The 12,181-nt window shown below is 47.3% G+C and overlaps 1 protein-coding gene across 1 annotated transcript in view; it reads right to left on the bottom strand.

Moving 5' to 3' along the window:
- The window catches only part of LOC138528680 (putative methyltransferase NSUN7), a 379,481-nt gene that overhangs the window by 99,454 nt on the left and 267,846 nt on the right, over positions 1-12,181 (bottom strand). The window contains exon 9 of the mRNA XM_069640537.1: positions 904-1,024. Within this exon, the coding sequence (XP_069496638.1) occupies positions 904-1,024 (121 nt within the window). The remainder of the gene's footprint in view (positions 1-903; positions 1,025-12,181) is intronic.

The following is a 12,181-nucleotide window of genomic DNA, read 5'->3' on the forward strand; positions in this document are numbered from 1 at the left end:
CACATGTCCACACACAGCACTGCCTACCTGTACCCCAGATCAGGAGGGTTCCTCTCGGGCTGCAGCGTCATGGCCTGCCTCAGCACCTCCTGGTTTTCTCTCGTCTCTCTCTCTCTCTCGCTGAGGAATGTTCATGTATGCCTGGTGTTTGATGGAGGATAGGGACCAGAGGCCTCAGTTCAAGCTGTAGGTGTGTTCTTGCATTCCTCCCCTGGTCATCACATGTCCACACACAGCACTGCCTACCTGTACTCCAGCTCAGGAGAGTTAGTCTTGGGCTGCAGCATCATGGCCTGCCTCAGCACCTCCTGGTTTTCTCTTGTCTCTCTCTCCTTGAGGAAGGGTCATGTATGCCTTGTGTTTGATGGAGGATAGGGACCAGGGGCCTCAGTTCAAGCTGTAGGTGCGTTCTTGCATTCCTCCCCTGGTCATCACATGTCCACCCACAGCACTGCCTACCTGTACCCGAGCTCAGGAGAGTTCCTCTCGGGCTGCAGCTTCATGGCCTGCCTCAGCACCTCCTGGTTTTCTCTTGTCTCTCTCTCTCCTTGAGGAATGGTCATGGATGCCTGGTGTTTGATGGAGGATGTGGACCAGGGCCCTCAGTTCAAGCTGTCGGCGTGCTCTTGCATTCCTGCCTTCCTCCCACTGCCCTGGTCATCAAATGTCCACCCACAGCACTGCCTACCTGTAGCCCAGCTCAGGAGAGTTCCTCTCGGGCTGCAGCGTTATGGCCTGCCTCAGCAGCTTCTGGTTTTCTCTAGTCTCTCTCTCTCTCTGAGGAATGTTCATGTATGCCTGGTGTTTGATGGAGTATAGGGACCAGGGCCCTCAGTTCAAGCTCTAGGTGCGCTCTTGCATTCCTCTCTTGGTCATCACACGTCCACACACAGCACTGCCTACCTGTACGCCAGCTCAGGAGAGTTCCTCTCTGACTGCAGCGTCATGGCCTGCCTCAGCACCTCCTGGTTTTCTGCCTCATGCACGGAGCTGGTGCTGTACAGGATGGAGTGCACGTTGGGAACTGAGGAAAAAGGGAACGTGTTAGACAGTATGGAGGGATCACCATGACTCTAAATCATCATTTTTGTCTTGCATCGATTCATTATGGGTCCGATGTGTGGCCTGGTTTAACGAGAAGATGTAGACCCTGGATCCGCCACCTGCCCTAGTTGTAGAATTATTGGTCCCTCCCATATTCCTTTTTGTCTCCGGTGTTTGGCTGTCTGATCATGGACAGCCTCTGGCCACCACATCTCCCCAGCAACAGACACACTTTGGCATGTATGTGGATTGTGACCAGACTTTCCCTGCCCCAACATCCAGCTACATACATACACAGCTGCTTTGCCCAGGAGAGCCAAGGTTTGCCTGGTAAAAGGCTTAACTTGTATGGCAAATCCAGTCCTGAGAGAGCAGGAAGCAGGCCAAAATAGAAGATATCCATAGGACAGAGCTAAATCTCATGGCATGTCTATTTTAGAGTATATGGTTTTCTAAGAGGCATTTAGTGGTAAAATGCAAAGGTGCACACAAGAAAAAAAAACTGTAGAAAAAATCTGATGCCATCAGCCCGACTTGGACACATCATTCAATTCACCACAAAGTTATAGGGATACAAAGTATGTCTATCAAGCTTCACAGTAAGGTGATGTGCGCAGTGTAAAATTAACGGGGCATTTCCCCCCTGTATGGCTATCCATAGGAACTAATCAGGGTCCCAAAATAGATGAGCTTTGGGAGGTTAGACCCCTTCAGTTTGAGCTGGGCAGGTCTAAGAGCCAGGGAAATCTCCAGTCCATGGCTGTTGGTAAGACAGATTTTGAGAATCAGCCCTGTAGACAGATTCTGGGGGGCCTCCCTATTCTAATGAACAGGGAGGGACACTAATGTCCAGTCAAACGCTATCAGGGTAGTGTGACTGAGTAGTAATGCTTCGATTTAGGAGAGTGGTAAAGAGTTCAATTACGCACACACTGAGAACTCTTAATAATATAAGTTAGGCAGAATGTATACAAATAGTTATTTATTTAGCCTTTGCCAACTCTTAGCAATTAAAAACCACAGTTAAGTATTACACTACACATACACTATAGCAATGCACACCTTCACTTTTGGGGGGCTCTGACTACACAGCCACCAGCATTTTACATTTGAACCTGATTAGATCATCAATAGAACACTGCTCAAAGTGAGTGAAAAAAGAACGAGGCGGGTAATAACCAATGGAGAGAAGTAATGTGGACGGAAGAAAGTGGTTAAAATACAATACACATCCTTATAATTATAAGGTTCTGCACTTTAAAGGTCCTTCCCTTGCCCTTAGTCACAAGTCTCAAAGGAGCTTGTTCAGACTTCCTTAAAGATTCCAATCCTCCGGCATTAAGTGTTGCAAAGTCGAAAGGCAGTGTGTAACAATAGGAATAAAGTTACAATCCAACCACATTAGGTGGAGCCTAGGGGAAGATCCTGGACAAGAACACCACTGATCACGGTTAGGCAAGGGAGAGGTAGGGCAAGGACTTTACGCCCACTAAAGTCTATGGGATTAGGAACAGGTGTGTTTAATCACCCCCTGTACTCTGATGAACCCAGGGACCACTTTAGAGGCTCCTGAAATGGCCGGCCCACTGTGCTACATGGCTTGATTCATTTGGAGCGTTTCCAGGCGTTTCTGGTGCAGAGGTCACTTTCGGCATCAGGTTTAGGGGCGGCTAGCTGGCGGTTCCATGCTCTGGCGAGACGGTCCTGTGGTACTGGAGTTGTACGACTCTGGCGCGATGAAAAGCAGGCCACCACGTTCTCGATGACATGATGCAAGTGGAGATCCGCGATGGCTGCTGTGAACAAATGGCAGAAATCAACCCATGTGATAGAAACATGAAGCTGGTCCTGCAAAGCCTCTTTGTGCTGGAGGGCTGCAACCTCAGGAGAAGGCCTTTTTTGTTTCCCAAGTTGAGGGTCTTCCGAGACCCATGGCTTAACTCAGGATGGCGACTGATGCAGCGAGGTAGCCTATGAGGAAGCTGGCCAGCCTACAGGATGGTTTCAGGACACCTCAAAGGCAGGATCTTAAAGTAGGGGTCAGGACTGGTTGTTGCCACTGGGCCAGGGGGTTGCAGCACTGTTGAAGGCCTTCTATAGATTAGCAAAGGAGCCAGGCTTTGCCGGAATGGTTGAAGAATACCATGACGGATGGCTGCAATGAGTTCTGGGTCTTCAGCGAGATGCTCCTCTTTGTAGGGGGGGTCTTCCCTCTAACAACGATCTGATGAATGATTATAATAGCCCAGCTTTTATCTAGGATTCCAGCTGGAGTTGCCCCAAGGCAATTGGAGTAAAAATGCTTCACTTGCCCCCAAAAATCAGGAGAGGGTTAAAATGTCAGCAACAAGTTGGGGAGTGGGACGGATTTCTTAGAAGTCTTTGGAGGGAAAGCAGCTAAAAGAATCGACACGGACAGCGAATCCCTGTTCATCTCCCCAGGAAATGTATTAGTTTAATTTAGAAGGCTTCCTCTTATTTCTGGTCTTGTTTCCTCCATCATACCATGTACTCCTGCACATGTTCCATTTAGCTCTGTTCCACAGATCCTAACTCTGCACATGTTCCTGCAAATCCTAACTCTTCACATGGACAGTGATCTGTTCAGAATCCATCATATTCTCTTACATGTGTCCATGTCTGTACAAGTACTGGCGGTCCATCAAAGCAAATCTTTTGACACTGGTTCCTGAAGCGGTCCATCGAAGCAAATCTTATGACACTGATTTCTGCAGCGGTCCATCGAAGCAAATCTTATGACACTGGTTCCTGCAGCAGTCCGTCGAAGCAAATTTTATGACACTGGTTTCTGCAGCGGTCCATCAAAGTAAATCTTATGATACTGGTTTCTGCTGTGGTCCATCGAAGCAAATCTTATGAAGAGAAGTAGCCCACTGAAGACCTGACGATTGCCATCAAAGACAACCAGCATTGCCTCCAGCCAAGGCCCGGTGAAGCTCTGCATCGATCTCTAGAAGACCCTTGTGCTTGAATTTGTGAACTAGTGGGACCAGCCAGTCCAGACCCTTGCAGAAGGATCCTGCACTCAGAAGCCTTCATAAGCATCCCAGAACCATGGTGTGGGCCGACCCGCTTCATCCTGGGCATCTTCAGTGCTCCAGCCCTCTTTCTGAGTTTCTGCAGTTCATCTACTTGTGGTGTTAGATCATTCCCTCTGCAGTGGCTTCTCTCCAACATGTAGAGGGGACTTCCTGGAGCACAGTAGTCTTCATCTTAAATATCATCTGCCACCTTCTGAGGTGGATGTCTATTGCGTCCACCTGTCTGTAGTGTCCCAACGTGGTGGCAGCTGTGGTAGTCGTCATCCTGAGGAGGAGCCTAGGGCTTCCTCCATAAAATACCAGGAACTGTCTCACTGGAGCATGGAACCACACCGACAACTACCACTGCATCTTGACCTCCTGCAACCAGACCTTCAACTGCAGTAAGTGGGCCAAGTGAATCTGAGGGGCACAGGGGTCAGAGTAAAGGGGGGGTGGGTACCCGTGTCCACCCCTCCGCCACACGCGATAGGGATTGCATGAGCGTAAACTCCACTCATTAACTCTCCCTTGCCTGGACTTGATCAGTTGTATTCTGGCCAAGGATACCACCCTGGGCTTCCGCTAGTGTGGTGGGATATTGAGAGGACCACAAATCCCTTTGATTTACCTTAATTTTCATCATTCATTGGAACATTTACCTACCTAAAGCTTTGCCAGTAGTACTTGTTCCATCTCCATGGAACAGGTACTCTAGACTCTGAGGCACTAAGCATACTCGCCTTAGTAAGGAAAGGGAAGGATTTCTAAAATGGTAGGGGCCTTATTTTGTAAGACAGGGCATTTGTTCCAGTTGTGTTTGATTTACTTTACTGCCTACTGTTTCAATGCTAATCTGTTTTTACTGTTTTCAGAGTGACGTTTAGGGTATCTCTACTTAACAGTGGTCAAACCGGTTTTCAATTCCAGAACTTTTGAGCATGACAACATTGGCTCATTCTATTCCGCCTTTTTCGGAACGACATAATCTCTCAGCAGTTTGGTTTTGTCTAGTGTCCCTGTCCTCAACAATGAGCTTGGCAACTTTGATGCTGATCTTATGATGTATTTGCATGTTATTCTCTAAGAAAAGTGACAAAGTCCCTCTCCTGACACTTGCGACAGAGGGTGGAGTCGCCACAGGGGCTGCACACCACCAAAAGCTATGTGTGAAGGATCTCCTGTGCCCCGGGGCCTATAAGGGGAACTCCAAGCATGATGGCTGCATCTAAATCTCAAATACTTCCTAGAAGGTGTTCCCCATATCAGCGGCAGGTGCCCATCTCCTACGGTAAGGGTTTGTATACTAGTTACCAGCCTGGCCAAGAGTGCGGGGCGGGGGGTCACTGGTGTTTGAAAGCACAGCTAGATAATGTGGCATATATACAGCTTCCCTCCTGCAAACGTGTGGGCAAGCACATAGTAAGAGGATCTTATTGTACTGCTAACCATACGTGGCCGAGCGATGCTGCGTGCAGTGTCATAAGCAAATCTTATGACACTGATTTCTGCAGCGGTCCATCGAAGCAAATCTTATGACACTGGTTCCTGCAGCAGTCCGTCGAAGCAAATTTTATGACACTGGTTTCTGCAGCGGTCCATCAAAGTAAATCTTATGATACTGGTTTCTGCTGTGGTCCATCGAAGCAAATCTTATGACACTGGTTTCTACAGCGGTCCATTGAAGCAAATCTTATGACACTGGTTTCTGCAGCGCTCCATCGAAGCAAATCTGATTACGCTGATTTCTGCAGTGGTCCATCGAAGTAAATCTTATGACACTGGTTTCTGCAGCAGTCCATCGAAGTAAATCATATGACACTGGTTCCTGCAGCGGTCCATCGAAGCAAATCTTATGACACTGGTTCCTGCAATGGTCCAACGAAGCAAATTTTATGACAGTGGTTTCTACAGCGGTACATCGAAGTAAATCTTATGATACTGGTTTCTGCAGTGGTCCATCGAAGCAAATCTTATGACACTGGTTTTTGCAGCGGTCATTTGAAGCAAATTTTATGACAGTGGTTTCTACAGCGGTACATCGAAGTAAATCTTATGATACTGGTTTCTGCAGTGGTCCATCGAAGCAAATCTTATGACACTGGTTTCCGCAGAAGGAACACTATGCGTCTTTGATCACTGATTCTTTGACGTGCAGCACGGGCAATGCCATGGGTGCTTTGGGCATTCAGAACCTTCTGTGAGGGCAAGGCACGTACCCTGGAGAGGAGGGCTATCTCCGTTCCCAGAAGGGCTCTCTTCCATCAGTCATCGGCGTGACTGTTCTTATTTTTACATGCAGTGTTAATGAGAGATTCTAGGTGAACTAGTGAGTGTGAACATGCTCCTCCCCTGTGTGCAGCCTGGCTGGGAAAGTCTGCATTTCCCATTCACTTATGAGGCATCTGAACTCAGCGGATGACAGCAGCTCTGCACTCAAATGCACTACACTCGGAGGCAGGGGACAAGGTAGCCCTCATCAACCTCTTCGCAGTAAGGGACACCATGACATGTGGGACATTGTGGATTGTTGATGGATGCATTGCTGATGGTCTGGAAAGCAGAATTAGTCGCCACTGTCTGTCAGTTCCACAAATCAATACACTTCAGCAAATCATTTTGCAGACTCCTTCGTGGCTGTTGCAGCTTCTGCCCCATTGGCATCAATGGACTCTCCCCTCCCCTTTTGTTTGTCTTCCCTTCCTTGCACACCCCATATCTTTTGGGGGCACTGGTCGTCCCACATGGCTGCCATTGCAGGGGTCCATGTCCCCTGATGTGAGATGTCTTTGATGTTTTACTGCAGCACACATCGTTTTACAGTGAAGTGCTGCAGAGACCCTTTGATTCCTTTCTCTTTGTCCTTTTGTAACATTTCTCTTATGTTTGAAAGGGGTCCAAGGCATGCTTGTGGCAGAGAATATTTGTGTACAGTCAGTTGTTTTCGTATTTACCACGTGCACATTTTCATTTGACCACATAATACCATTTCGAGTACCATATAACTAAAATGGCCGTGCCACGTGCTTTTCGCACTGCCCTTTGACCATCTTCTGTTTTGACCTTCTCCCTGCCTTCTAAGGTCAGCAAATGCCATATATGGTAAGCCCTTTTCCAGCAAAACTTTGAGTTTCCCGCAAAAGATCGTTATGTGTGCATCCTTGCCAAGTGTGGGGTTTGAGACTGTCTTGTCGAAGTCCACATTGCACCCAGTGGCTCACTGTTACTGGACAGCGGCAGGCATCTTTCGGAGCACCCGCGGATGAATGACTCAGCGCCTAGTGCAGGCGCCAGCGAGCCCACAAACTGCATGAAAAACCAGATTCACGTGGTTTTGAGATTTCCCTACCCGCGCCACACATAGCAGTCACTTTGCCTACAATTGTCCTTCTTTTTGAAGTTTTTCGGGGTATCATGAATTTGCCCCTATGAAGGTGGCAACACATATCCACCGAAACGCGAGAAAGTATTAGGGGGCTTTGGTCTCCAGATTCCTGTCCTGAAGAATTTGGACAACCTGCCTCTTTGTTTGCAAACGCATCAAACATTCTGGCAGTGTACAACAACAATATACCAAAAATTGTTTTGTGTTTGATCTGGTCCCTCTGTTTATGCTTTCTTGTCCCCCCTACACGCGTAGGAAAACCCAGTGGGGGTTTCCCAATAAGAGTCCTGTAAAGAAAGATTCTTAAAGACAATTATGAAATTTCAGGACTGATTTTAGAATAAATTGTACATTAATATCCAATAACAGATATCAAAGAATCGAGGGACTTTTGACCTCCATTTGATTTGAGTTGTTTGGATTTTGTCCACAATTTGAATATATGAAATGGCTATTATGAATCTGTTTCATTTATCCTCTCCTATTCCTCTTTAAACCAGACGACTTTTTCCTTTTTCCCCCCCTCTTCCTCCTCTTTTTGAGCACTGGGTTTTCGTTTTTCGCTTACTCCTCTTTTCACTTACCACCATTACCTTTTTTATCTCTTCAATGTTTGATTACGTGTCACCATATGATTGATGAATTATGCAAATAATGGTTTTATTTCTTTTTTCAAGATGTTTAAGATTTGGTGCATATCTTTTTTGTTCAAATTTGTCACTGAACTCATTGAAACCGTTTGTGACAGCATTTTTCAACATTAAATTAGTACAATTTACAAACTGAAAACATTGTGGCATATGTGGTCATATATTTTTATTATACAACAATATTAAACAAGTAATATATATATTTATTACTTGTTTCATTAACCATGTATCAATATGGTCTAAACTAGGGGTGTGACTTGATCCTACATAACCCCAGTTTTTGCTAAGACACTCCGCTGATTTAGCGCACTAGGCTATGTGTTGAGTGCATTTTTCGTCTTCTTTTAGCAGCACCACCTTGTTGTTTTAGCTGGGCAGATTTGGGGCAAGAGGCTGTCCAGGGTGGGACAGCTCTTGCTACTTTGATTGGTGCAGATCCTTACCATTGGTGAGCTGGAGCCTGAGCTGAAATCTGGGATAACAGGAGTAGTCCTGCAGCTGTTCAGAGTGTCCTTTGAAGCAAAGAACCCCTATGAAGAGAAGTAGCCCACTGAAGACCTGACGATTGCCATCGAAGACAACCAGCATTGCCTCCAGCCAAGGCCCGGTGAAGCTCTGCATCGATCTCTAGAAGACCCTTGTGCTTGAATTTGTGAACTAGTGGGACCAGCCAGTCCAGACCCTTGCAGAAGGATCCTGCACTCAGAAGCCTTCATAAGAATCCCAGAACCATGGTGTGGGCCGCCCCGCTTCACCCTGGGCATCTTCAGTGCTCCAGCCCTCTTTCTGAGTTTCTGCGGTTCATCTACTTGTGGTGTTAGATCATTCCCTCTGCAGTGGCTTCTCTCCAACATGTAGAGGGGACTTCCTGGAGCACAGTAGTCTTCATCTTAAATATCATCTGCCACCTTCTGAGGTGGATGTCTATTGCGTCCACCTGTCTGTAGTGTCCCGACGTGGTGGCAGCTGTGGTAGTCGTCATCCTGAGGAGGAGCCTAGGGCTTCCTCCATAAAATACCAGGAACTGTCTCACTGGAGCATGGAACCACACCGACAACTACCACTGCATCTTGACCTCCTGCAACCAGACCTTCAACTGCAGTAAGTGGGCCAAGTGAATCTGAGGGGCACAGGGGTCAGAGTAAAGGGGGGGTGGGTACCCGTGTCCACCCCTCCGCCACACGCGATAGGGATTGCATGAGCGTAAACTCCACTCATTAACTCTCCCTTGCCTGGACTTGATCAGTGGTATTCTGGCCAAGGATACCACCCTGGGCTTCCACTAGTGTGGTGGGATATTGTCATGATCTCTGCTTCCAAAAGGTCAGGGTTTTTCCCAACTCCCTTGGAAGCAGATCCATAACCCAGGTTCCGAGTGCCAACCAGTCCCAATTGGGACCTTTTGGACCCAGTCCTGGCGCCAGTGGCACCAGGCTCATAAATATGCCCAGTCCCAGCGCTGGAAGCGCCGGGCTCATAATGCTTGGGTGGACTTACCTTCAGCAGACCATGCTGCTTACTTGCCTGCCAGTTGAGCCTCTGATCCTCTTCTGTTTGGAACTACTTTTCCTGTTGGGTGGGGCTGGAGCCACTCCCTAGATTCAGAACACTGGAACTCTTCTGGAAGGCAGGAACTCTTTTCTTACCAGGAACTCTTTTCTTACTTAGGCGTGGCTGTGGAAGGAGACACCTAAGCACTACAGGAGGCTATTTAAACCACACCCGGTGGATGAATCTTGCTTTGCGTTATTCTGCAACCTCTGCAGCAGAACGCTCATCGTGTCTTCTGCATCCGGTCCTGGGCCTAAGGAAAAAGGCTTACCATCCTGAATCCAGTCTTCAGCAACACCTATAAAGACAAGAAAGAACAGGTTAGCATTCCGGCATCTGAAAGGCAAAGGCTTACCATCCTGAATCCAGTCTTCAGCAACACCTATAAAGACAAGAAAGAACAGGTTAGCATTCCGGCATCTGAAAGACAAAGGCTTACCTACTCTTCGTGCGCTCCGGAGGTCTTCGCACTGCATTCCGGCATCTGAAAGACAAAAGCTTACCAACTCTTCGCACGCTCCGGAGGCCTTCGGCGCTGCATCCCGCATCTGAAAGACAAAACAAGGTGCGTTTAAAGACATTGGGGAACTTTAATACTCACGTGCCATTACTCCTATCCACATCTAACCCAGTGGGTATTCCGGCACCCTGCAGCCGCTCCGAACTTGTACCTGCAAAATAAAAAGACAGTTAGAGCGCATCGTGAAGCAGGCAACAAGCGCTTACTTACGTGCTTCCAGGCGCTTCTATTCATCACACGGGCTCCATCTTCAACTCACTTCAGCCCGTCATCCGCCATCGCCGGAACACTGCAAAACAAGAGACATCATTACTAAAGACTTTTAAAGACATTAGAATTACTCGAAACTTACCGTTCGTGCAGTAAACGACGGACAGCAGTCCTCTGAAGTCAAGAGGCCTGCTCCCCTTATCCAGTGAAGAAACTGGTTACAGCACCCTGCCCCGAGGCAGATGGAGAGCACGGCGTTCACTTACCTAAGGTGAGAGCGTTAACCTTTGGGGTTCTACAGGAGAAGAGAAAGGGAAGAAGAGAGAGACATTCAATAACCCAGTTCATTAATCCCATATTTTCTATCTGCAGACATCTTACCCTTCGAGTCAGACATACAGTGCACAGAGGTCCAGCCCAAAGAGCCAGCCGTGTGTTACACATCACCTTTGAAGATACGGTATACGCCCAGTCAAGACCGGCGCCTCTACGGGAATCAGGTGAGCGTTACAGATATTGAGGGGACCACAAATCCCTTTGATTTACCTTAATTTTCATCATTCATTGGAACATTTACCTACCTAAAGCTTTGCCAGTAGTACTTGTTCCATCTCCATGGAACAGGTACTCTAGACTCTGAGGCACTAAGCATACTCGCCTTAGTAAGGAAAGGGAAGGATTTCTAAAATGGTAGGGGCCTTATTTTGTAAGACAGGGCATTTGTTCCAGTTGTGTTTGATTTACTTTACTGCCTACTGTTTCAATGCTAATCTGTTTTTACTGTTTTCAGAGTGAAGCTTAGGGTATCTCTACTTAACAGTGGTCAAACCGGTTTTCAATTCCAGAACTTTTGAGCATGACAACATTGGCTCATTCTATTCCGCCTTTTTCGGAACGACATAATCTCTCAGCAGTTTGGTTTTGTCTAGTGTCCCTGTCCTCAACAATGAGCTTGGCAACTTTGATGCTGATCTTATGATGTATTTGCATGTTATTCTCTAAGAAAAGTGACAAAATCCCTCTCCTGACACTTGCGACAGAGGGTGGAGTCGCCACAGGGGCTGCACACCACCAAAAGCTATGTGTGAAGGATCTCCTGTGCCCCGGGGCCTATAAGGGGAACTCCAAGCATGATGGCTGCATCTAAATCTCAAATACTTCCTAGGTGTTCCCCATATCAGCGGCAGGTGCCCATCTCCTACGGTAAGGGTTTGTATACTAGTTACCAACCTGGCTAAGAGTGTGGGGCGGGGGGTCACTGGTGTTTGAAAGCACAGCTAGATAATGTGGCATATATACAGCTTCCCTCCTGCAAACGTGTGGGCAAGCACATAGTAAGAGGATCTTATTGTACTGCTAACCATACGTGGCCGAGCGATGCTGCGTGCAGGGACAGAATGCGTAGCTACGCTGCGGAAACCCCACTCCTGGTTTTTGCAAAGTGGAATTTCAAGATGCGAGGGTCTTAAGCCTGGGTGGGCCCAACTGTTATATAAACCGCTCACTTACTGATACATGTGTGGGTGTTTGGATGTGGAAGAGTAGATTTAGAGAGAATTGGCGGCGACGGAAGATTGAAGCCAGGCAAATGATCTGTCCATATGCCGGCTTTAACTGTTGCGAGCTGATGCTTGCATGGCTTACTGGTATTTCATTTGAACTTTAGTGATTGCTATGTATTTAAGAATATATTCATGAATGTGGAGTAAGATTATTGTTGAATTTACCCTTGTCTGACAGCTTGCGATGTACCATGTAAAATTGTACTTAACATTTGCTA

Source organism: Ambystoma mexicanum, chromosome 7q (assembly GCF_040938575.1).
Source record: "Ambystoma mexicanum isolate Mex_15411 chromosome 7q, UKY_AmexF1_1, whole genome shotgun sequence".
Classification (NCBI taxonomy): Eukaryota; Metazoa; Chordata; class Amphibia; order Caudata; family Ambystomatidae; genus Ambystoma; species Ambystoma mexicanum.